Source organism: Scyliorhinus torazame, chromosome 10 (assembly GCF_047496885.1).
Source record: "Scyliorhinus torazame isolate Kashiwa2021f chromosome 10, sScyTor2.1, whole genome shotgun sequence".
NCBI lineage: Eukaryota > Metazoa > Chordata > Chondrichthyes > Carcharhiniformes > Scyliorhinidae > Scyliorhinus > Scyliorhinus torazame.
Window position 1 is genome coordinate 73,359,586 of NC_092716.1, and position 27,248 is coordinate 73,386,833.

The 27,248-nt window shown below is 46.0% G+C and overlaps 1 protein-coding gene across 5 annotated transcripts in view; it reads right to left on the reverse strand.

Annotated features, from left to right (window-relative positions):
• The window catches only part of rpgrip1l (RPGRIP1 like), a 385,377-nt gene that overhangs the window by 123,237 nt on the left and 234,892 nt on the right, over positions 1 to 27,248 (reverse strand). For 3 of the 5 annotated variants that reach the window (XM_072518258.1, XM_072518256.1, XM_072518257.1), the window contains 4 exons: positions 25,203 to 25,354; positions 8,766 to 9,114; positions 2,573 to 2,778; positions 1,850 to 1,930 (listed from right to left, as the gene is read on the reverse strand). In XM_072518258.1, the coding sequence (XP_072374359.1) occupies positions 1,850 to 1,930; positions 2,573 to 2,778; positions 8,766 to 9,114; positions 25,203 to 25,354 (788 nt within the window). Of the gene's footprint in view, positions 1 to 1,849; positions 1,931 to 2,572; positions 2,779 to 8,765; positions 9,115 to 25,202; positions 25,355 to 27,248 lie in introns of those variants that run through there. The other 2 variants (XM_072518259.1, XM_072518260.1) reach the window with 2 other exon arrangements.

Here is a 27,248-nt window from a genome sequence, read left to right on the forward strand (position 1 = left end):
GCCGTCCAAGCACCTAGCACTAAGTGAGTCCCAGTCAATATTGGGGAAGTTTAAGTCTCCCATAACAACAACCCTGTTGTTTTTACTCTCTTCAAAAATCTGTCTCCCTATCTGCTCCCTTATCTCCCGCTGGCTGTTGGGAGGCCTGTAGTAAACCCCCAACATAGTGACTGCACCCTTCTTATTCCTGATCTCTACCCATATAGCCTCACTGCCCTCTGAGGTGTCCTCCCGTAGTACAGCTGTGATATTCTCCATAACCAGTAGTGCACTCCGCCACCCCTTTTACATCCCCCTCTATCCCACCTGGAACGTTTAGCTGCTAATCCTGTCCTTCCCTAAACCAGGTCTCAGTAATGGCAACGACATCATAGTTCCAAGTACTAATCCAAGCTCTAAGTTCATCTGCCTTACCCATAATACTTCTTGCATTAAAACATATGCACTTCAGGCCACCAGACCCGCTGTTTTCAGCAACATCTCCCTATCTGCTCTTCCTCGGAACCATACTGGCCCTATGCCATAGGTCTCCCTCAATGTTTTCACCTTCTGACCTATTGCTCCGGTACCTACCCCCCTGCCATACTAGTTTAAACCGTCCCGTGTGACACTAGCAAACTTCAACGTCGTCAGCATCCTAGAAAGGGAAAAACCTGACAATCTTGAATCAGAACCGCCCCCCTCATCAAATCTGTGTTTTGACGAAGTGCCCATATCTGCAAATCAATAGACTCTGCCAGGTGCTGATGGATTCCATACATAGCAACCATAAATATGACCAATTGTGAGCACAGAAGTAGAGTACATAAATGTAACAAGACTAAATGAGGCCAGATTAGAAGAAATGTTTTCTCATACAAAATATGTGGAACACATTCCCAGGAAAAGCAGTCCATTAAATTAATGAAAAGGAGTTGGAAACATATCTGGTTGGAGGCAGAATTGGCAGCAAGATGGAGGTTAATGTTAAGATGATAAAATACTTAAAAGGAAAACCAAAGGTTTCTGTATTTCTTGGATGCTAAACATCGTTTGGTGAGCAGAAGATTAAAACGGGATAGTGGAGATGTGACATTTACTTAATAACCCTGGAGGATCAGGGTGTATTTAAGCACAGCTTTCTCTCAGGAAATTAAATCACTGTGGCTGACTGTACATGCTTTGAGGAAAGAGCTCGCTGGGCTGGAGAACCTTTTCTAATTTGATGTCTTCTCATTCGTATTTGCAATTGTTGCTTGGAGTGCTATTTATTACGGCTTATAATTCTGCAAGAAATTAGGTTATAATGGTCCATATTTTCTGTGTGGAAAAAGGCATTTCTCTTTTGAAATGAATAGCATGATGTTGCTGTCTTGGTGGGTAGATAGAAACTAAACCCACCACAGAAAGTTAAGATGCCCCTTGTGTTGTGTTCTGTAATCTTGTCTCGCAATGATTCTACAGAACTGCTGGTGACTTAGCCAGAACTAGGATTTATTAATGTACACGTGGTAAGGTGACTATCAGATACAGACCAAGTTATCATAGAGTTACATTAGACTCTCCTGGAACTACCCTTATGTGTGAGTGTCCTCATGTACGCCTTACAACCATATGCCGGTAGCCAGATGTCACCTGTCTGATGCCACCTGCTGGTGGGAGGTCACACTGCTGAGTACATGGCTACCTGCTGGTGGGAGGTCACACTGCTGAGTACATGTAATATTATCTACAGGCATACCACCACACCTTCCACTCCATGTACCAGTGTTAATTATTGCCACTGAACATTTTTAAAACTGAAAATTATGGAAGGCACCATTGGACACTCCACAACAGCAAAATCTAGCCAACAATAAAATTAACTTACTGAACTGTCAGAAATCTCTGTATCTGCCCAAGATACTCTTCTTCCTTCTCGAACGTATGATTGCGTTCTACGGTTCTGTGTCTAAAATAACAGATTCCATGGAATCAGACTTCAAAAAGATTGCTGATGTTCATCCCTACTTTCCTTAGAAGTTATCCTTTATTTACCCCAATATTTTTCCCTTGCTAGTATCCAGGACACGTATCCACTGCACCCAGGGTGCAGGTTAGAGTAAACAGCATTTTTTTTTAACCTATTGACTGATTTTCCCCCCAAAAAGCAGTTCAATGGAGACTGCCCATCTGATTTTGTTTCCTCCCAAGAGAGCCAGGCTTCACCTCTTTGAGGCAGGGCAGCTAAAACAAGGGATTGCAGAGACTGAAATAATTAATTCTACTTCATAATGCTACATGGTCCTACTTGCTGTTATTGTAATTGCACTGCACCTATTTTTCCCTCCTTCCATTTTAAACATAAGATTAATTTATGTTCCTGTTGTGGACCCTTACCCATTGGCGATGCATGCTGAGAAATCTACCATCCATTAATTTTAATGGCTTTCTGCAGCTAATGAATTGGAGAGTTTCCCTTATTTAATTATTTGGTCAGTGAAACAATATCAAGGAAACTTAATTACGATATTCTTGGAAATATTAGCAAATGTGATCAACTATCAAGGTCAAGAAATACTTGGAACCATTAAAATTGAATAAAATTAATTACCACAACGGATCCCTCAGATATAGTGCGTGAAGGTTCTTGAACTTCCTCTTTTACTGGCAACTTTTCTGGTCCTTGCTTTGAGACCACCTCACTTTGATCCACGGTCATTATGGATTCATTTGATGGCAAGTATGAGGTCATCCATTTTAATTCAACATCTAATGTGCCATTGGCTTGTCCTTCAGGGTTTGCAAGTTCAAAAGTTCCTAGAAATAAGTCAAGAAAGATGCATAACAAGGATACGGTTTGGAAAGGGCAGAAAACATCGTTTAAACAAAAACTGCAAAAAGTACTGCTTGTTTTGGAGGTTTTATGCTTTGATCCGAAGGGTTATCGTTAGTAACAGGCACTGAGTTCAACAACAGTATTTATAAAAAAAAAAAAAAAAAACTATATAGAGGTGTAGTGACGCCCACCAAGACCAGAGGTTTGTAAATTGATCTCCCTATGGGGTTTGTGGACTATGAGTTCCCTTATTGGGTAGGCAATGGCTCACCCAATGGGGGCCAACTGAAAGGACTTTAAAACCTGCAACCCAGCCCTGGACTGGTGTTCCCGATGGTCCTGGACTGGGACACATGCTTTGTATGCCGCGTTAGTGGTTTCTTTTCATTACTGAAACCTAGGTTTGTTCAGAACCTGGCCTTGACAAAGTGATTACATTGGTGACAAGGAGTGAAAACAGGATTCCCGAGCAGCCTTCCAGAAACCAGCAGCTCTCCAATAAGAAGAGAAGAGTTTAGATGATAAACTCGAGCCGTACATTGTTAACGGAGAGGGAGCGATGTTGACTGAGTCTAATATGAAGACCACCTGTGGTATTTCTTCTAGGCCAATAACGTTGTGGGAGACTGAAAAGCAGAAAGTAATCCTCCTGACAGTGTGCGAGGTCCCAATGTTCGGCCTAACCTACCCAGAAACTCCTGCTCCAAAACGTTTGACAAGTTCATAGACCTATTTACTATGACCTGAAGCCATGAATCAGCCTCCAACAAATTGGCAGAGTCTAATCTAGATCTCAAGACGGTTAATTAGATAGCCCTGTCTCTGGAAAAAATTGAGAAATGGCTCAAGAACTACCAGACAGTAGCTTCCTTAAGTTGGGGGAGGGACCTCACATAGGGCAGCTCATAGCTTAGGTGAAGGCGTCCATATGCAACACCCATTACCTACCCAAAACCCAATCAGGGCTCCCTGGTGGACAAAATAAAAGTGTGACGATCCCAGATATACCTGAGAAACCACTGAGGAATGTTGTCAGCTAATGGAGTACTGTGAGCATTGCAGACATGCACAGCCCAGGCGACGCTACCAGAATCGGCAATATGGGCATTACCCAGGCAAGAAGCCCCAAGATTAGCACAAGCACATACCATGCAGGTCTGCCCATTTCCAGACAAAGATGATGCAGTTGAACAGCATCAGCATAACTTGGGTCACCCCAATAAGGATAAGGCTACTCGTGAATGGTCACCTGCTAGAGATGGAGGTGGACACAGGGACTCCGGTCTCTGCCATTGGAGAACAGACATTTAATCACCTCCACACCGCCATTGTACCTTTAATTTTATGGTATACCAGAGCTCAAATTAGCTACCTACACATGGGAACCTTTCTGAATCTTGGGAACCACGACAACCCCAGTGACCTACAGATGACAGATAGCCCAACTTCTACTCATAGTTGTCTGCAAGTCTTGTGGACAGGGATTGGCTACAATGGATCAGACTAGATTGACTAGAAATTTTTAGATTGGGTGTTGCAGGACTATACAAACGTATCAGTAAATACCCTTATCATAGTAATCCCTACAGTGTAGAAGGCCATTACGTCTGCACCCTACTTGAGCCCAAGCCCCACCTATCCCTGTAACCCCACCTAACCTTTTGGATACTAAGAGACAATTTAGCATGGCCAGTCCACCTAACCTGCATATCTTTGGACTGCGGGAGGAAACCGGAGCACCTAGAGAAAACTCATGCAGACACAGGGAGAATGTGCAAACTCCACACAGTCACCGGAGGCGGGAATTGAACCGGGTTCCTGGAGCTGTGAGGCAGCAGTGCTAACCACTGTGCCACCCTTCTTCCAAAGGAGCCTTGGAAAAATAAAAGGAGCCAGAGCCATAGGCTTGGATTCTCTGTGTACCACTGCTAGTGACAACAGAGAATTTGGCCCTCAGCCAAATCTCCCATTCACTGCCGCGGGACTGGAGAATCCTCTTGCTGTGAACAGATAGAGAATTCCGCTCAAATCTATGTTAACCTCGAGGTCATGCCTCATTGCATGAGAAAGTAGAAGCTAAGCTTGGATGTCTGAAAAACCATGGGATAAGAAGATCCATGAAATTCACGGATTGGGCTGCACCCGTTGTTCTAGTCCTCAAACTTGACAAATTTGTCCATCTTTGCGGGGGTTATAAACGCCAGTCAGTAGGCCTCAAAACTGGACAGGTATCCTGTGCTACATATAGAGGACTTGTATGCCAAACTAGCAGTAGGCCAGACCTTCACAAAATTGGACATGAGCCACGTCTACTTCCAGCTTGAATGAAACGGAGACGAATCCTGTTAATACATCGCCATTAACACACATGGGCCTGTACGAGTACAGGCGCCTGCCCCTTTGGTGTCTTGTCGGCATGTGCCATATTTCAGTGAATTATGGAGAACATACTGCAAGGTTTGTCCAAGGTGGCGGTGTACCTCAATGACGTTTTGATAATGAGGATTACAGAGCAAGAGCACCTAGCAAATCTGGAGGTCCTGCATCGGTTTTCAAATGGAGGGGTACATCTTAAATGAGAAGTGCATCTGCCACGTGAGTGAGGTAACCTATTTAGGTCACTAAGTGGATAAGAAAGACCTACACGCCATGGAGGAGTAGGTCAAAGCCATTAAGGAAGCGCCGATCCCATGAAATACCATGGAACGGAAATCCTTCCTGGGACTGGTCAATGATTATGGGAAAATTCATCCCAAAATTGGCCTCTCTGCTGTCAACATTACATCTGCTATTGAAGAAATACTAGAAATGGTCTTGGCAGGTGCCACAAGAAAAGGCCTTGAGATAGTCAAATGGCAGCTATTATCATCTAATGTATTGGCCCATTATGATTCTAAGGGGGAACTCATAATGACATGTGGTGCTCTCCCTATGCAGTTGGGGCAGTACTCCAGCATCATTGGTAAGATGGCACGCAAAGACCCGTTGTCTATGCATCCAGGACGCTTGCGGATGCAGATTGGCATTACTCACAAATTGAGGAGGGTTTCGTGATTACATTTGGTGTAAAGAAAAATTCCACCAGTACATTTATGGCAGATGTTTCTTGATAGCGATGGACCAGAAGCATTTATTGGACCTTTTTTGAAAGACACGACAATCCCTCCTATTGCCTCTGCCCAGGTACAGCGTTGGACCTTGTTACTGGCAGCCTACGAATATTCCCTGCAGCATCGCTCTGGAATGCAAATCACCAATGCTGATGCCCTGAGTTACCTCCCGCTACCCATAAGATTGGCTCCCTGACTGGCATTGGAAGGGGTCACAATGACTTTTAATTTCTTAGAAACATTACCGGTATAGGCAAAACAAATCAAGACTTGGATACAGAAGGGTCCAACATTAGCCAAAGTGAAACACATGGGGCGAAATTCTCCGGTATTGGCGCGATGTCCGCCGACTGGCGCCCAAAACGGCGCAAATCAGTCGGGCATCGCGCCGCACCAAAGGTGCGGAATGCTCCGCATCTTGGGGGGCCAAGCCCCAACCTTAAGGGGCTAGGCCCGCGCCGGACCAATTTCCACCCCGCCAGCTGGCGCGGAAATGACATCTCCGGGCGGCGCATGCGCGGGAGCGGGCGCGGACGGCATTCCCGCGCATGCACAGTGGAGGGAATCTCTTCCGCCTCTGCCATGGTGGAGACCGTGGTGAAGGCGGAAGGAAAAGAGTGCCCCCACGGCACAGGCCCGCCCGTGGATCGGTGGGCCCCGATCGTGGGCCAGGCCACCGTGGGGGCACCCCCCCGGGGCCAGATCGCCCTGAGCCCACCCGCGCCGCCTTGTCCCGCCGGTAAGGTAGGTGGTTTAATCTACACCGGCGGGACAGGCATTCTAGCAGCGGGACTTCGGCCCATCCGGGCCGGAGAATCTCGGGGGGGGTCGGGCCCGCCAACCGCGTGGCGCGATTCCCGCCCCCGCCAAATATCCGGTGCCGGAGAATTCGGCAACCGGCGGGGGCGGGATTCACGCCAGCCCCCGGTGATTCTCCGACCCGGCGGGGGGTCGGAGAATCTCGCCCATGATCCTGAACGGCGGGATCTAAGGGCAAACCCCTGATGACATTGAAATCATACCTAACCAAGAGGGAAGAACCGAGTGTTGAGGACGGTATAATGCTGTGGAGATCCTGGGTAGTCATTCTCCATCCAGTGCAGCGCCCAATCGTGATAGAATTGCATAATGGTCAGCCTGGGGTTTCCAAAATGAAGATGCTTGCGAGGAGCTACATTGCTGGTCCAGGCTCGGCATGGATGTAACAGACTTGGTAAAACAATGTTCTGTATGCCAGGAGAATCAGAAACTCCCCCCTTCGGGCTCCCGACGCCCATGGGAATCGCCAGGCAGGCCAAGGGTGTGGATACATGTAAACATCGGGCCGTTCTAGAGTTCAATGTTCCTGATTTTGGTGGATGCATATTCCAAGTGAATGAAAGTACACCATATGGCCTCTGTGACTTCCCATGCCCGGATTGTGAAACTAGACAGGCGAGCACATATGGCATACCAGAAGGCTTAGTCTTTGACAATGGCACAGCATTCACTAGTGGGGAGTTCGAGGCCAAATCGAATGGCATCAAACACATCAGGGCGGCACCATATCACCCGGTGTCCAATGGACTGGCCGAGTGGGCAATTCAACCGTTAGAAACGGCATGGAGAAGCACCTGGCTCCATCTATGGAGACCAGATTGGCGGGATTCTTGTTTGATTATAGAATCACACCCCATACCACAACAGGAGTCGCTCCGGCAGAGCTACTGATGGTATGACAACTTTGCACCGGGTTGAGTCTGCTGTTTTCAAACTCGGCGGGAGGGTGGCGTCTCAACAGGAGAATCAAAAAAAAAAATCTCAATACCTTAATACCAGCGAGTGCGTTCAAGATAGGGGACGCTGTCTATGTGCAAAATGTTAGAGATGGCTCCAGCCAGGTATCTGGATTCGTATTAGAGAACATGGCGCCCGTCACCTGCAAGGTGAAGGTCCAAGGAAAAGCTCAGAGGAAGCACCAGGACCACCTCATTGGGAGTCTGCCCTTCGATCCCAATGGTGGCTGTCACTGGCACAGGGCTACAGCCCACAGAGCGCCCTATGCCTGTGATCCCGGTGGTGAACTCAGGCCCTGACATGGAGGCCGAGGAATCAGGTGTTCCTGGATGGCCAGTACTGAAGAAAAACCAGGATCGGTGACCCTGAGGTGCTCTCTAAGGAAGCAAAGATCGCCGATCTGTTTCATCTTCCCTCCGACCCGGCTCTACCTGCTACGGACTTGAGACCGAGTGCAAAGAGGTGGAAGAGATCTCGTTGCCATAGGCGCCTTGAGGGTGAAACTGACTTGAGGGGCAGGAATATATTGACACCCATAAAGACCATGGGGGATCAACTAATCTCCCCGTGAGTTTTGTGGAATAAGAGTTTCCTTATTGAACAGACGGAGGCTCACCCAATGGGGACCGACCGGCGGGACTTTAGAACCTGTAACCCAGATCTGGACTGGTGTTCCCAATGGTCCCGGGATGGAACGCAAGTGTTATGCTGTGGTAGCAACTTCTTTTCATTACAGGAGTAAACTCAAGTTTGTTCATAGCCTGGCCTTGGTGGGGTAATTACAAGAGGCAAATAGTATTCTTAAGCATTCTTTTGGCGTCACTACATATATCAACCAAACTATCAGGAGGTGTAAGAGAGAGGACCAGGTAATTCCCTTCATTTAAAGGGAGAAAATGCATCAGAGTCACACCAGGCCTCTTGTTTATATTTACCAGCCACTGGTTCAGGCAGCAGTTATGGGGACCCAAATGCCTCTGTGGCTACAGATGGTTGCTGGTACAGGAAGTCATAAATAGAAAATAAATTAAGAATAGGAAGTCTCGTTTTCAAAAAGAAAAACATGTATTTTGTAATATTACCTATGATGTATTTGTTGTAAGCTAATGAAATAAGGGGAATTTTGGCTTTTCCAAGGTAATAAATATCATTTGGCTCTGCATCATCAAACAGGTAAACAATTAAAGATTCTGACTTTAAATATCGGTCAAGCTCTGCATTAATTGGTACAGGAAATTTCATGTGATCATCAAACTGTGGATTATTGCTGTTTGGAATGATGGCTGTATCATGGTCTGCAAAATCAAAGAACTTGTAGACAGCATAAGGACTTGGCTGGATGTTCTTTCCTTTGGCTTGCAGGTTGTTACAAGATTTTATAGTAATATGAAGTTCGTTCAGATTGCCATCTGTCAGAGCTGCAGTGTGTGCCTATGAGTTTATAGAAAAAGATGTTTTAATTCAAGGCTATTACAGGTTATGCAAGGAGCTATATGCTGAGACATAAAGATGTAGGCAACAATTTGAACTTAACAACTCGTCCAGCAAGAAATAAATGAGATGCAATACATTGCTGGTTCTCGATCTGCCTGATTTTATTCTCCACTGAAGTTAATGGAAGGTCAGACCGAATGGGGTGTAAAATTGGTGTTCCACCTAACCCCCATGTGTTCCCCACTGGCGAGTTAAGTTAAAATTGCCTCCATTATCTTTGATACAAACTGTCATTTTAATATTCCTCTAAAACCGGCATGAGAAACAGAAGGGGCAATATTAAACTAACAAACTACATCAACTTAATACACCACAGTTTTCTAGATGTTCACAGAAATGTATTTAGTTAAATATTTTCATAACTAGTCCATAACTGTATGGAAAATAATTGCTTGCTGTGCAAACTTTAAACTCAAAATGGATGGTATCTTGATGTACATCATAACATTTGACTGTGCATAGTTCTGAATAATTTTCATCTCATGCAGGTCATTAATATGAATATTGCCTGCATGAAGACTGAAGGACAATGGAAGTAATTTGCCCCATGGCTCTTCTATGTACCTTCAAAAGATAGGAGCAGACTATTATTTATATAGCACCTTTTAGGATCTTTGACTGTCCTAAAATATTTTGCAGCTAAGGAATTACTTTTGAATTGTAGTAGCTGCTAGTATATATTCAAATGTAGAGCCAATTAGTCCACTGTGGGGTCACAGAAAAAGCAATGATGCTAATTTGTTAATTGTTAATTAATAATGAAACTCCATTGGTCATCATTCCCCTTACCGTTCTAATCCATGAAAAATACCAAATATCATTACTGCAGTGGTAGTCTAAACATGCGGCATGACCTGGATATGAGTTTTGCAAAATGCAAAAGTAGAATTATCTATGCAAGGTAAATCTGCAAGAAATGGTTCAAGACATTTTTGGTTGAGTGCTGCATGTATAACCAGCGCCTGAACGTGTATGCATAATTAAGTCGGGAAATTGGTCCCCTTGGCTCAACAAAGCCATCTAGACTCTTGTTCTTTGCTGCACAGAAGTGTCAACCCCCCCTGACTACACTGTCCCCTACTGTAATGAATCTGCCTAGCAACAGCAGTAAAACAAATTTAACAAAACATAATAGGATGTAAGATGTCCAGTAACAGGTTGAAATCTGCCTAGAGATAGCATTAGTCAGTATGCGAAAAGTCTCAATGAGAGGTGGATTGTTTATATTTCCCTTGATGCTTGAATGCATCTCCATTGACCTGCTTTGATGCTAACCACAATGTTCATAAACACTCTTGCTATGAATGACAGCTGCTTTTGAGATGGCAAGAAACTAAGTGCTTTCTGCTGTGAATAAGAGGAAGTGAAACTACCAGCTTCTTCAGCTTTCAGGCAGGGGTCTCTGTCAGGGAGCTCTCCCCCATGTAAGGAGGAGTTAAGGAGAGACTTTCAACTGAGCACCGCTTCCAGCGACTTGTGGAAACCAGACCCGATCTCCGCTGAAGGGAGCACTTAGTCTCCAGAATTATGAATCCCGGCCCTTGTATTTTGAACAAAATAAGGGAAATGAGGGCCTGAAAGCAGAGCTAGCTAAAGTGAACTGGCAAATTGGGTTAAAGGATAAGTCAATAGAGATGCAGTGGCTGACATTTAAGGGAATGAATAGATACAGTCCAACGAGAAAGAAACGTTCAAAGGGGAGGACACCCATGATTAACTCAAAACATAAGAAAAAGCATTTAATTGCACAAGGATTGGCAATAGATCAAGAGATTGGATGGAATATTTTTTTAAAGGTAAATAATGACTAAAAGACTGATAAGGAGAGAAATGTTAGAGTATAGGAGAAGGCTAGCTAGAAATATAAAGTTTCTACAGCTTTTTAAAATATATTTTTTATTAGGTTTTTCAAATTTTTTACAATAAACACAACAAAGTAACAAAAATACTAGTGCAAAACAAGCACAGAATAGGCGCATGCTGGGTCGGATTCCGGACCTGGAGGTAGGAAGCTTGATAATGGGGGGGGGGGGATTTCAACACGGTGCTGGACCCAGCATTGGATCACTCGAGGTCCAGGGCTGGTATGAGGCCGGCTGCGGTCAAGGTGCTTAGGGGATTTATGGACCAGATGGGAGGAGTGGACCCATGGAGGTTTGTCAGGCCCTAGGCCAGGGAATTTTCATTCTTTTCCCACGTCCATAGCGCCTACTCCCGGATAGATTTTTTTTTTTGTTCTGAGCAGGCGCTAATCCCGAAAGTGGAAAGAACGGAGTACTCGGCCATAGCCATCTCAGACCACGCCCTGCACTGGGTGGAGCTGGAGTTGGGGGAGGAGAGGGACCAGCGCCCATTGTGGCGCCTGGATGTGGGACTGTTGGCGGATGAGGTGTGTGGGCGGGTGCGGGGAGTGCATTGAAAGATATTTCGAGGCCAACGACAACGGGGAGGTGCAGGTGGGGGTAGTCTGGGAGGTGCTTAAGGCGGTGGTTAGGGGAGAGCTAATCTCCATTAGGGCCCATAGGGAGGAGGGAGAGGTTGGTGGGGGAGATTTTAAGGGTGGATAGGAGATATGCAGAGGCCCCCGAGGAGGGGCTACTCAGGGAGCGACGGAATCTCCAGACAGAGTTCGACCTGTTGACCACAGGGAAAGCAGAGGCACATTGGAGAAAAGCGCAGGGGGCGATGTATGAGTATGGGGAGAAGGCAAGTCGGATGCTGGCACACCAGCTTCGTAAGAGGGAGGCAGCGAGGGAGATAGGTGGAATTAAGGATAGAGGGGGGAGTAGGTGCGGAGTGCGGTGAGAATAAATGAGGTATTTAGGAACTTTCATGGGGATGTGTACAGATCTGAGCCCAAGCGGGGGAAGAGGGGATGCGACGATTCTTGGATCAGCTGAGGTTCCCGAGGGTGGAGGAGCAGGAGGTGGCTGGTTTAGAGGCGCCAATAGGGCTGGAGGAGCTGGTTAAAGGATTGGGGAGCATGCAGGCGGAAGGCCCTGGGGCCGGATGGATTCCCGGTCGAGTTTTATAGGAAGTATGCGGATCTGCTAGGCCCGGTGCTAGTGAGGACTTTCAATGAGGCTGGGGAGGGGGGGGACCTTGCCCCCGACAATGTCAAGGGCGCTGATCTCTCTGATCCTGAAGCGGGACAAGGACCCACTGCAGTGTGGGTCGTACAGACCAATCTCGCTCCTTAGTGTGGATGCTAGGTTGCTGGCAAAAGTGCTGGCTACGAGAATTGAGGACTGTGTCGGGGTTCGTAAAGGGCAGACTGCTAAATACTAACGTGCGGAGGCTCCTCAACGTGATTATGATGCCCTCTGGGGAGGGAGAAGCGGAGGTAGCGGAAGCTATGGACGCGGAGAAAGCTTTCGACCGGGTGGAGTGGGAGTATCTTTGGGAAGTGTTGCGGAGGTTTGGATTCGGGGAGGGGTTTATCGGCTGGGTCAGATTGTTATATAGAGCCCCGGTGGCAAGCGTGGCTACGAATCGGCGGAGAACTTTCGGCTGTACCGAGGGACAAGGCAGGGGTCCCCCTTGCTGTTAGCACTGGCAATTGAGCACTTGGCCATGGCACTAAGGGAGTCCAGGAAATGGAGGGGACTGGTCCGTGGGGGAGAGGAACATCGGGTGTCGCTATACGCAGACGACCTGTTGCTGTATGTGGCAGACCCAGTGGAGGGGATGGCGGAGGACATGCGGATCCTAAGGGAGTTTGGGGACTTCTCTGGGTATAAATTGAATGTAGGGAAAAGTGAGTTCTTTGTGGTGCATCCAGGGGACCAGAGAAGGGGGATAGACGACCTGCCGCTGAAAAGGGTGGAAAGGAGCTTTCGGTACTTGGGGATCCAGATGGCTGGGAGTTGGGGAGCCCTGCACAAACTCAATTTGATGCGGTTGGTGGAGCAGATGGAGGAGGATTTTAAAAGATGGGATGTGTTGCCACTCTCGCTGGCGGGCAGGGTGCAGCCGGTTAAAATGGTGGTCCTCCCGAGGTTTCTATTTGTGTTCCAGTGCCTTCCCATTATGATTCCCAAGGCCTTTTTCAAATGGGTAAGCAGGAGCATCGTGGGTTTCGTATGGGCAAATAAGATCCCGAGAGTAAAGAGTATTTCTGGAGCGGGGTAGGGACAGGAGGGGGGGCTGGCTCTGCCGAATTTGTGCGGATACTATTGGGCAGCCAATGTGGCGATGATCCATAAGTGGTTAATGGAGGGAGAGGGGGCGGCGTGGGAGAGGTTGGAGATGGCGTCCTGTGTGGGCATGAGCCTGAGGGCGCTGGTAACGGCACCGCTGCTGCCCACGCCGACCAGGTACACCACGAGTCCAGTGGTGGCGGCAATGCTGAAGATCTGGGGGCAGTGGAGGCGACACGGGTGAGGTGGGAGCCTCGGTTGGGTCCCCGATTCGGGAGAATCATCGGTTCGTCCCGGGAAGGATGGATGGGGGATTTCGGAGCTGGCATCGGGCAGGGATTAGGAGAATAGGGGATCTGTTCATAGATGGGACGTTTGCGAGCCTGGGGGCGCTGGAGGAGAAGTTTGAGTTACCCCCAGGGAATGCTATTAGGTATATGCAAGTGAGGGCATTTGTGAGATGGCAGGTGAGGGAATTCCCGCTGCACCCGGCACAGGGGACCCAGGACGGTGATTTTGGGTGTATGGGTTGGAGAGGGCAGGAAATTGAGAAGTAAAGAGGCAAAATTGTCTTATTAAGGATAAAGTCTTTAAGTTGTAAATTTTTTTAAAAAAGGAGTGTCACAGGATGTCAAATTGTTGACATAGCTGTTCAAAGGATGACCAGGAAGTACGATGGCACAATGGTTAGTACAGTTGTTTCACAGTTCTAGGGCCCCAGGTTTGATTCCCGGCTTGGGTCACTGCCTGTGCGGAGTCTGCACGTTCTCCCCGTGTCTGCGTGGGTTCTTCCGGGTGCTTTGATTTCCTCCCACAGTCCAAAGATGTGCAGGTTGGGTGGATTGGCCATGCTAAATTGCCCTTAAGTGTCCAAAAAGGTTAGATGGGGTTACTGGGGTAGAGTGGAGGTGTGGGCTTAGATAGGGTGATCTTTCCATTGGCCAGTGCAGACTCAATGGGCCAAATGGCCTCCTTCTGCACTGCAAATTCTATGATCTCTGAACAAGTCTCCCAGTCTACAAATGCTTCTATCTCTTCAAGTGTTGAATCCATTATCAATTGGACTGGGTGGAAAGTCTGGACTGCCCTGGATAGGAGAGGGAGTGGAAGTCAGTTTAGATCTCCCGTTTAGTTGATGGACCAATCTCAAAGTGTATTAACAATAATAGGATTATCACACTTAACAGAACCTGCTTGAAAACCACCATAAAACAAGATTTGCAGAAGATAAATTGACTGGTCTGCTTCAATATCGAACCAAATAGATGACTGGTCCTTCCTAACCCAATTCCTTATAAACCTTAAATGAGAGGCCAGCTGATGGAGCCTAATATTTGGGACACCCAAATCTCCCTTAGCCCCCAGGAGCCAGAGCTGAACAAACTAAAGAAGCTTCTTCTTGTTTCTGACTGAACAACATTAGCCGACAGTAGTACAGGCAACATTTGCGGGGGATGCAACAATCGAGGCAACGTGTTCATTTTTATCAGCGTAATTCGTCCTATCCAAAAAACCAGCATGGCTGACCAATGAGCTAAATCCCACCTAACAGACGCAATCAATCGAGGGAAATTAACCCCAGATAAGTAATGTAAAGTCGCCATAGTTCCAGATGACTAGGTTAATCCCAGAGTTGAGGGGGTTGGATTTCCAGGAGAGGTTGAGTAGACTGAGACTGTACTCGTTGGAATTTAGAAGGATGCGGAGGGGGGGATCTTATAGAAACATATAAAATTATGAAGGGAATAGATAGGATAGATGAGAGGAGGTTGTTTCCACTGGCGGGTGAAAGCAGAACTAGGGGGCAGAGCGTCAAAATAAGGGAAAGTAGATTTAGAACTGAGTTTAGGAGGAACTCCTTCACCCGAAGGGTTGTGCATTTATGGATATTCCTGCACTGAAGCAGTTGAGGCTCCTTCATTAAATGTTTTCAAGATAAAGATAGATAGTTTTTGAAGAAGAAAGGAATAAAGGGTTATGGTGTTAGGACGGGAAAGAGGAGCTGAGTCCAACAAAGAACAAAGAACAAAGAAATGTACAGCACAGGAACAGGCCCTTCGGCCCTCCAAGTCCGTGCCGACCGTGCTGCCGGACTAAACTACAATCTTCTACACTTCCTGGGTCCGTATCCCTTTATTCCCATTCAATTCATGTATTTGTCAAGATGCCCTTTAAATGTCACTATCGTCCCTGCTTCCACCACCTCCTCCAGTAGCGAGTTCCAGGCACCCACTACCCTCTGTGCAAAAAACTTGCCTCGTACATCTACTCTAAACCTTGCCCCTCTCACCTCAAACCTATGCCCCCTAGTAATTGACCCCTCTACCCTGGGGAAAAGCCTCTGACTGTCCACTCTGTCTATGCCCCTCATAATTTTGTAGACCTCTATCAGGTTGCCCCTCAACCTCCGTCGTTCCAGTGAGAACAAACCGAGTTTATTCAACCGCTCCTCATAGCTAATGCCCTCTACACAGGCAACATCCTGGTAAATCTCTTCTGCACCCTCTCTAAAGCCTCCACATCCTTCTGGTAGTGTGGCGACCAGAATTGAACACTATTCTCCAAGTGTGGCCTAATTAAGGTTCTATACAGCTGCAACATGACTTGCCAATTCTTATACTCAATGCCCCGGCCAATGAAGGCAAGCATGCCGTATGCCTTATTGACTACCTTCTCCACATGTGTTGCCCCTTTCAGTGACCTGTGGACCTGTACACCTAGATCTCTCTGACTTTCAATACTCTTGAGGGTTCTACCATTCACTGTAAATGCCCTACCTGCATTAGGCCTTCCAAAATGCATTACCTCACATTTGTCCGGATTAAACTCCATCTGCCATCTCTCCGCCCAAGTCTCCAAACAGCCCTCCAATTAGAAAAGCATCCTTCCATTGCTACTCTTTGCATTCTATGACCTAGCCAGTTCTGTATCCACCTTGCCAGCTCACCCCTGATCCTGTGTGACTTCACCTTTTGTACTAGTCTACCATGAAGGATCTTGTCAAAGGACTTACTGAAGTACATATAGACAACATCCACTGCCCTACCCGCATCAATCATCTTTGTGACCTCCTCGAAAAACTCTAAGTTAGTTCTCTCCGGTAATTTCCCTACCACTGACGTAAGGCTCACGGGCCTGTAGTTCCCTGGATTATCCTTGCCACCCTTCCTAAACAAAGGAACAACATTGGCTATTCTCCAGTCCTCCGGGACATCACCTGAAGACAGCGAGGATCCAAAGATTTCTGTCAAGGCCTCAGCAATTTCCTCTCTAGCCTCCTTCAGTATTCTGGGGTAGATCCCATCAGGCCCTGGGGACTTGTCTACCTTAATATTTTTCAAAACGCCCAGCACCTCGTCTTTTTGGATCTCAATGTGACCCAGGCTATCTACACACCCTTCTCCAGATTTAACATCTACCAATTCCTTCTCTTTGGTGAATACTGACGCAAAGTATTCATTCAGTACCTCGCCCATTTCCTCTGGCTCCACACATAGATTCCCTTGCCTATCCTTTAGTGGGCCAACCCTTTCCCTGGCTACCCTCTTGCTTTTTATGTACGTGTAAAAAGCCTTGGGATTTTCCTTAACCCTATTTGCCAATGACTTTTCGTGACCCCTTCTAGCCCTCCTGACTCCTTAAGTTCCTTCCTACTTTCCTTATAATTCCACACAGCTTCGTCTGTTCCCAGCCTTTTAGCCCTGACAAATGCCTCCTTTTTCTTTTTGACGAGGCCTCCAATATCTCTCGTTATTCAAGGTTCCCGAAAATTGCCGTATTTATCCTTCTTCCTCACTGGAACATGCCGGTCCTGAATTCCTTTCAACTGACACTTGAAAGCCTCCCACATGTCAGATGTTGATTTCCCCTCAAACATCTGCCCCAATCTAGGTTCTTCAGTTCCTGCCTAATATTGTTATAATTAGCCTTCCCCCATTTAGCACATTCACCCTTAGACCACTCTTATCCTTGTCCAACAGCACTTTAAAACTTACTGAATTGTGGTCACTGTTCCTAAAATGCTCCCATACTGAAACTTCTACCACCTGGCCGGGCTCTTTCCCCAATACCAGTTCCAGTACAGCCCCTTCCTTAGTTGGACTGTCTACATATTGTTCTAAGAAGCCCTCCTGGATGCTCCTTACAAACTCTGCCCCGTCCAAGCCCCTAGCACTAAGTGAGTCCCAGTCAATATTGGGGAAGTTGAAGTCTCCCATCACAACAACCCTTTTACTCTTTTCCAAAATCTGTCTCCCTATCTGCTCCCCTATCTCCCGCTGGTTGTTGGGAGGCCTGTAGTATACCCCCAACATTGTGACTGCACCTCCTTATTCCTGATCTCTACCCATATAGCCTCACTGCCCTCTGAGGTGTCTCCCGTAGTACAGCTATGATATTCTCCCTAACCAGTAGCGCACCACCTTTTACATCCCTTTTACATCCCCCTCAATCCCGCCTGAAGCATCTAAATCCTGGAACGTTTAGCTGCCAATCCTGCCCTTCCCTCAACCAGGTCTCTGTAATGGCAACAACATCATAGTTCCAAGTACTAATCCAAGCTCTAAGTTCATCTGCCTTGCCCGTAATACTTCTTGCATTAAAACATATGCACTTCAGGCCACCAGACCCACTGTGTTCAGCAACTTCACCCTGTCTGCTCTGCCTCAGAGCCATACTGTCCCTATTCCCTCGTTCTCCCTCAATGCTCTCACCTTCTGACCTATTGCTCCCGTGCCCACCCCCCTGCCATACTAGTTTAAACCCTCTCGTGTGACGCTAGCAAACCTCACGGCAAGGATATTTATGCCTCTCCAGTTTAGATGCAACCAGTCCTTCCTAGATCGGTCACACCTGCCCCGGAAGAGCTCCCGGTGGTCCAGATAATGGAAACCCTCCCTCCTACACCAGCTGTTTAGCCACATGTTTATCTGCTCTATCTTCCTATTTCTAGCCTCACTGGCACGTGGCACGGAGTAATCCCGAGATTACAACCCTAGAGGTCCTGTCTTTTAACTTTCTGCCTAGCTCCCTGAACTCCTACTGCAGGACCTCATGCCCCTTCCTGCCTATGTCGTTAGTACCAATATGTACAACGACCTCTGCCTGTTTGCCCTCCCCATTCAGGATGCCCTCTACCCGTTCGGAGACATCCTGGAGTCTCTTTCACAGAAGCGCCTATCTATGCCCCTGACTATAGAGTCCCATGTGACTATTGCTCTTCTGCGCTTTGACCCTCCCTTCTGAACATCAGAGCCAGCCGTGGTGCCACTGCTCTGGCTGCTGCTGTTTTCCCGATAGGCTATCCCCCCCGACAGTATCCAAAGGGGTATACCTGTTCGAGAGGGGGACAACCACAGGGGATTCCTGTACTGACTGCCTGCCCTTTCTGGTGGTCACCCATTTCTCTGCCTGCACCTTGGGTGTGACCACACTTCTATAACTGCTATCTATTACGCTTTCCGTCACCTGCATTCTCCTAAGTGCATCCAACTGCTGCTCCAACCGAACCATGCGGTCTGTGAGGAGCTCCAGTTGGGTGCACTTTCTGCAGATGAAGACATCCGGGACGCTGGAAGCCTCCCGGACCTGCCACATCTCCCAGTCAGAGCACTGCACCCCTCTAACTGACATTGCATCAATTAATTAGTAAATTAAAGTTAAAAGTTTTTTAAAAAAGTTACTGTTAACTATATGTTTCCTAGCACTAGATTTCTACTATAAATGTAAAAGCTAAATACAGTACTCTCCGATCTCTGGCTTAGATACCCCTCTAAATTATAATTAAGTAATTATGTTTAATTAGTTTACCAATACTTAATTTTTAAATGTAGTGTAGATTCCCAACCAGCCAATCAGGTCACAGCTGTTCTGTGATGTCATTTCAGTTCCCCCCGCACCCCCCACACACACAATTTGAAAAGGTAATAAAAATAAAAATGAGTAAAAATCACTTACTTACCTTCTGAGGGTCTCAGATGCTCTTAGGTTCTCTCCCTACTGATTAAAAGTTACAGGCCAGAAGAAAGAGAGACCAGAAGAAAGAGAGAGAACAAAACAGTAGGGAAAATGCACCTCCTCCCACTCTGCACCAAATTACCTCACTGCTCCAAATTACCAAGTTTCAAATTCCCACTCTGGCTGTGTCTCACTCACTCGGGCTGTCTCTCTTTGACCTGCGCAACGCTTACTGAGTGTGCTTTCTGTCTGTCTTTTATACAGACTTCAGGATGACTCACACTACTTAAACTTCAAAGAGAAGAATACAATATGTACCTTTGTGCCCCTAAACAGGCCTCAGGTGACTGCCAGATAACTGCCTCTCAGCAATTAGGGTGGGGGCAGCTTCAGCCAATCAGACATTAATCTACACTGCACTTTTTACTGAAAAACAGCAGAATTAGATTTACCACTTACCTTTCCTGGTTACCTCACTGCACCAAATCACCAAGTTTCAAATTCCCACTCTGGCTGTGTCTCACTCACTCAGGCTGTGTCTCTTTGACCTGCACAACGCCATGATCTCATTGAATGGCGGAGCGGGCTCGAAGGGCCAGATGGCCTACTGCTCCTACTTATGTTCTTATGTGCTTTCCTCTTTGTGGGGGAGAGCTGACTAGTGGTGATTTAACCTGAGGTTCACCACACCTCAGGCGAGGGGAAGGTTGCGGAGGCAGGGCCTTCATGAATAACGACAGATAACTGCCTGAAGGAAGGGGTAATTAAACCACGCAGATATTTAAATCCCAAGGAGGACCATCTAAAGAGGGAATTGCGAGAGGAGGAGGTTTACCTCTCAACTCACCCACCAGCATAGCCTCAGACTTAGTAAAGTTGATCTTATAACCGGAGAAGGCACTCAATCTATCCACTGTATCAATAATAGTGGGAATCGAGTCACCCAGTTTCGACACAAACAGCAGTAAGATATCTGCACGATGCACGATCTTGTGCTCCCTTCCCCTATGCTCTAGCCCCGATATTAGGGGATCTTTTCTAATGGCCTCTGCCAGTGGCCCAATGGCCAGTGCAAACAACAAGGTGAATAGAAGACACCCCTGTCTAATCCCTCTCTGGAGCCTAAAATTCTTTTGACCTTAAAACCATTTGCAAGTGCAGCCGCCACAGGCTATGAATCCACATAATGTAAACCTCTCCCAACCCAAATATCCATAACTTATACATAAATAATTCCATTCAACCCGATCAAAAGCCTTTTCCATATCCCAGAAGATCACCAGCCCAGCCAGTGCCCATTTCTCAAAATCCTGAATCACATTCAACAGTCTTCTAACATTGTTACTGGAGAATCTACCCTTAATAAACCCAGTCTGATCCTTCCGAACAATTGTTGGAAGGACATCTTCCAACCTTCTCGCCAGAAACTTAGACAACAATTTCAGGTCAACATTCAGGTGAGAAATTGGCCTGTAAGAGGCCCATCCCTCTAGATTTTTACCTGCTTTCAAAATCTTGGCGATATTAGCCTCACAAAGTGTTGACAGCATGAGCTCTACCTCAAAAGAATGGTAATACATACCCACCAACAGTTCCAACAACAAATATTTATATGCCTTATAGAACCCGCATCCAAAACCATCTGTGTCCGGGCCTTTCCCGGCTGAAGCTCCTTAATGTGTGCAGCCACCTCATCTTTAGAGATAGGAGCATTAAGAACCAGGCATTGCCTCTCTGAAGACTCCGGATGCCCAAGGGAACAGAAAAAAATTCCATACCTGCCATCGCATCACTTGACTGATCTGACTTGTATGATTTCACATAAAAATCCTTAAAAGTCCCATTAATCTCCCCAGTCCTCATAGTCTTCCCTCCCCTGAAAAATGCACAGAGGGAATAGCTCTAGAATCTGTCTTCTTAGTTAAGCAAGCCAAATATTTACCCAGCTTATTCTCAAACTCATACAGCTTCTGCCAAGCAAGCTTTAAGCTTTTCTCAGCCTGCTGAGTCAATAAGGATTCAAGAGCCACCCTTGCTGCGTTAACCTCCTTCAATGATTGCCTGGTGGGAGTCATCTTATATCGCTCCTCTTATATCGCTCCTCTGCTTCCGTCAAACAGACTTTCAGCTGGCGCTGCTTCTCCTGCATCTTATGTCTTGTATTGGCCATATAAGAGATCATCAGTCCTTTAGCATTTTCCCTCCAATAAAATGGAAGGGGAAATATCAGGATCAAGTTGACAGAAAGGAAAAAAAAAAATCAAACTCTTAACTTGAAATAAGTATTAAATTAAATAGCGCTTAGTAGGGATGCATCAAATCGCTCTAGACTGGGGGGGGGGGGGTTGGTTAGCGCAGGGTGAGCGCTCAAGCAAAAGGAAGAAGTGAGCATGGTCCGGGATTACGATACTACCTGCAGAACATGAAGATACCAGGTGTAGGATCATCCTTGGCACAAAGAAGTAATCAATTCTAGTGTGACACTGATGAAGGACTGAGAACGTAAAGGTCTCGATCTCTAGGGTGTTGGATCATCCAAGGATCCACATATCCCAACTCCTCACACATCAATCCCAATGCCTTAGCCTGCAGTGTGGGAGCTTGTACACCGAAGGGTGGCAGTTAAAGTCACCAGCCACGAAGAGGTTAGTTGAAGCCAAATCCGTAAAGTTCAAAAACTCTTTAGTGATAAACTCTGGAGAGTAATTCAGAGGTCGGTACACATTAATTATTGAGGCAATGTGTGGAATTCTCCAGTTTCCCAGATGTGTGTCTCTTGGCGGCACACCATTCGCTGGTGGTGCGATTCTCTTCTTCCACCCATCATCCAAATGAGTTTCTTGTAACAAGACTATGTTCACTTTCTGCCTCTTGAGAAAGGAGAGAATCTTTCTCCTTTTGATGGGGTGATGAATACCTCGTACATTCCAAATGAAAATTCTAAGATTAAATGTCGCCATCGCACAGGCCACAGAAAAGAATAAGACTGGATTTTCACGCCACAATCTGGCACGCCTCGCTACCCCTCACCCAACTCATTTTATACCAGAGACATCAAAGTATCCTCAAAGCGTTCCATGGATAAAAGACCCGCCTGTACCAATGAAGGATAACGCCAACAACACAGAAACTCCATTATAATAATAAAAATGCAACAGAATCACAACACAATAGTTCTAACGGGACATTCCTCAATAAAATGGAGGACCTGTAGAATTAACCCCATGGCCATACTGTTATTACCACCTGGATATAATCTCTCCAACAAGGAGGAGAGAAAAAAAGCCAACAAGGGAATGGGAATCAAATGCTCCTCCCGCATTTTAACCCCACTCATGAAGACCTACAACCACCACCCACCCTCCAGCAAAGGCGCCTCTCGCTTCTGCTATGATTAAGCCACAGACAATAAGAAAAAACGATGGATAATAAGCACACAGCATATTACCATGACTCAGCTAATAAGAGTCCCTGAAACATTCAAGAAGAAGACATTCCATACAGTGCTCACTTATTAATATCTCCCCTTAAACCGGATAAGACACAATAAATCAAGACAAAGAACATCATAATAAGGAAAGAATCCAGATTAAAGCTTTGAATTTGTCTGGGTTGCAGACCATCAGTCCAATTCCTTGTCCTTCATGGTCTTGATGAAAGCCAAGACAATAGTTGGATTACCGAAAGACTTTGAGGAGTTGTTGGATATAACTTTCAGGGTCGCAGGATAAAGCATGACACAATTTATTCCAGCCACCTTAAGTTGCCTTCGAACTTCACCAAAGCTTCAACACTTTATCTGCGTCGCCGCAGTAAAGTCCCAGAAGGAAATCTCCGTTCCCTCGTGGAACCAGGTTCCACCCCGCCTTGCCGTCTCCAGAACCTTCTGGCAACCTTTAAAATTGTGGAAGTGAATGATTATTCACTGGGACGAAGATTGTCCCTTGGCCTTAACGACAGGATATGGTGCGCCCTTTCCAATTTGAAACGCCCAGTCTTCAAATCCACCTTAAGAAAACGTGGTAGCCAGTTCTCAAAGAACTTAATAGGAGCCTTATCCTCCACTCCCTCAGGCAGATCGGCGACTCATATGTTCTTTCTCCGACCTCAGTTCTCCAAATGTTTCAGGATTTCTGACATACCACATAGCTGGTTTTCCAAAGTTAGAATTCGAACTTCCGTCGAGGAAGCAACATGTTCGATGTTCAGGCTTCTCTCCTCCGTATCATAAAGCCTTTGTGCTTTTCAGTTGCCCTGTCTCCCTTAAATAATAAACTCTTATGAGCACATAAATTTTGAGTCAGCACGCCGAGCCTTTGATCAATAACACAGACAATGTTGGCAGTCGTCATTTCACCACCTCCAAGAGTGCCTCAGAGAGCACTGGCTCGAGAGACCTCACAGGGACCAGGCTGCCATATTGAAATTGTGGCTCCAGCACCGCTGAATCTGCCTGTGCCACTTTATCGCCGGATTTCTTTACGTTTTTCGGCTTATCCTTATCAAAGTTCATCCAGAGGTCTTCCAGGGACATAATATCAATTACTAATTCAAGCATAAGGCAGATGAGTGTTGGGTAATCAGGAGAAATGATGGATTATAAGCAAGTGCCGCCAGAGCCCACGGAAAAGCAATTATTCCCGCTCCTGCATCCTGTGGTCCCCTCTACATCTGTTTAAAAAAGGAAAGAGTTAACAAAGTATCATTGGTCCTATAGAAAGTGAGTCTCGGGAATTAATGGAAAATAAGGAGATGGTAGAAGAATTGAATAGGCATTTTGCATCAGGCTCCACTATAGAGGATACAAGTAACATCCCAGGAATAGCTATAAGTCAGGAAACGGAAGGGAGGGAAGAACGCGGAAAATTATAATCACCAGGGAAGTGGTAGTGAGCAAATTGCTGGAGCTGTGGGCTGTCAAGAAGTTGCCAGGTCCTGATAGACTTCATCATCTGGTCTTAAAAGAAGTGGCTAATGAGACAGTTGATGTATTGGTTTTAATTTTCCAAAATTCCCTAGATTCAGGGATGGTTCCATAAGATTGGAAAATAGCAAATGTAATTCATTTATTCAAAAAGGGAGGGAGACGGAAAAAAGGAAACTACTGCACAGTAAACTTAACATCTGTTGTAGGAAAACGTTAGAAGCTATTATTAAAGACGGTATAGCAGGGCACTTGAAAAATTCAAGGCAATCAGGCAGCGTCAACGTGGTTTTGTGAAATTCAAAGGTGCGGGGTGAGGGCTGGAGCACCTGTGTTTTTATTTTAACTGGGATGAAGTCCCACTACACCAAGGCAAGCCTTTTAAACGGTCTGCCTCCACATTGGGCAGCCCCTGTGGCTACTCCAAACTTTTTCTCGGATTGGATAGCCTGGCTCCAGCTTCCATCTGCACCTCACTGGCAATGAAGTCGCAACTTTGCTGGCACTTTCTCTCCTGTGGACAGGCTGAGCCAGGAATTTACCCAACTCCCGCTACCCACCTTGTGGATGCAAATCCAGGCCACAGAGTTTAAATCTGGAACATGGCAATGATGAACAGCTAAGAAAAAACCCCAATTAGAATCTAACTTTTCAAGATATTCGCTAGTCTTAAACATTGAAATTCACCAAAGATAGAACATTTTTCATTTTAAATTTAGCTCGTATAAATTTGTGTTTTCAAACAGCTGACTGTTTGATCACGGGTTAATTGAAGTTCAGTTAAAATCTTGCGTATTATTTACAGTTACTGATTATTGAAAAGGCATCCCTTCACACACATACAGAACCATAATATGAATCCCCTTTATTTCTACCACTGTGATAGAATTAAAAATCTATACATTTATATAAAAGCTTTTTACTGTATGGAACATTATTCCAAAGCTTTCTTAAATAGTCAAAACCGATCAAACCTAAATTCAGTTAATTCAGGAGGAACAGTTCACCTGTTGTGTTTGATCAATTGAATGATGACTGGAAGTTACATATCCTAGAGCTTTTGTTCGTTCTTTGTAAAGCCGAATAGCCTGAGCCATTGCCACACGTAGCCGGAACCAATATTCCACTGCTCCATAATTTTCTAAATCTCCTTTGACACCTGTATTCAAAATGGAGACTGTATTTAAGGGAGACAGGGCAACTGAAAAACACAAATACATTATACTGCACAAAGTTAATCCAGGATAATAAAAGAACATAATCTACATACAGATAAATAAATGTATCCTTTGAATAGCATAAGTCCCTGACTTTTGATATCACTGTTCCTCTGATGTTTTGGTATGCATAGAACATTTTCTTATTGTACAATCAATGAACTGCACAATTTATTTTTAATCATGTATTCAATTTGTGGATAAAAAAATCATGCTGATCAATATTTGGGATAAACCCATTTCTTGTAATTTAATGATTTGTTACAGTTATGAGATAGAATTAAAAATATCAGAACAATTTTTCCAAAAAGAGTACTCAATCAAGATCTTCTCAATGAAGAAATGCTCTAGCCATTGTTTGCAGGTAAATCATATAAAAACGTCCACAGCAATTGGATGCAAGAAAAAGCAGAGGAGTTCCCTACTCCAACCTTGTCAACAAATGCTACCTGAGCTTTCAAGTATCTCCAGTCTTTACTATTTTTGTTAGAAAGCGAAAGTACTTCTCAAGCTAATAAGCCATTTTTTTGTTTAAAAGTCACCAGTTTTAAATACATGGTTTTGTTGATAAGTCAAAGTCCTGAATTTTGGGCTGGATTTTCATTCCCAAGACCAAGATCTTGAGTTGGGAAATTTCCTGCCTGGGCCCACCCACTTCAGGAAAAGGAGTGCCAGGGATGCAGGACGCATTTGGGCCCACCATGCCTGGACTCAGATTGGAGGTGGCCTTAGGGACTGCACGAGTGTCAACAAGATGGAGTGTTGAAAAGGTTTGCCTCAGTTCTCTGGGACTTTGTCCAGTTGTTTTGTTAAATATTAGGTTTTTAGCTCTCACCATTCATCACCTTCCCACCCACTTCCAATGCCCCATCTATGCTAACTTATGTTCCCTACGCACCATCTTTTGTACTTACACCCTCAATGGCAACGCACTTAGTTCCCACAATAGGAAGACCTCAGGGGTAATGTTAAGATAAAATAAAATAAAGATCTCTATCTATTGCAGCTTTCACAATAATAAACAAACCCCCATTCATAAAAGCTGATTCAAAACTTTAAATTCTCCTCAAGTACTTAATCCATTATCAAATAAAACAAAATTGTATTCAAACCCCACATCAAAGACAGCTAATCCTCTAATAACATCTTTGAGCTACCATTCCGACTGTGAACTTACAACCCCCTGCTAGGGTAATTGTGGTTCTGTTAAGAAGCCAATTTACCATCAAGTATCGACCTCCATTGTCCACTACAATATTCTTGGCCTCAAACGACACCCGCTTCCCCACAAGTATTGCCACCCCTCTGTTCTTTGCATCCAGCCCCGAATGGCATATCTGCCCTAACCATCCCTTTCATAACCTGACCTGGTCTGCCACCTTCAAATGTGTCTCCTGAAGCATGACCACGTCTGCCTTCAGTCCCTTTAAGTGCGCGAACACTCGGGCCCTCTTAACCGGCCCATTCAGGCCCCTCACATTCCAAGTTATCAGCTGGATTGGGGGGCTTCCCACCCCCCCTCCCTGCCAACTAGCCATTTGCTTTTCTAGGCCAGTCCCGTACCCGTGACTCCCACACCCTCCAGTCCCCCAGACGGGGGACCCCCGTCCCGACCACCTCTTCTGTTTCCAGTTCCCCATCGGCCAATGCAGCAGCAACCCTATATCCCCCCTCCCCCTGCTAGACCCGTGTCTAGCCCTTTTGCTCCCCCCATAACACTCCCGTAAGTCAGCTGACTCCCTCTTCTCCCCCCCCCCCCCCCGTGTGGGAGTCCCCCCTCCCCCTCAGTCAATGTGCACTCCTCCACCCCCCCCTCCGTCCTTCCCTAACGCGGGA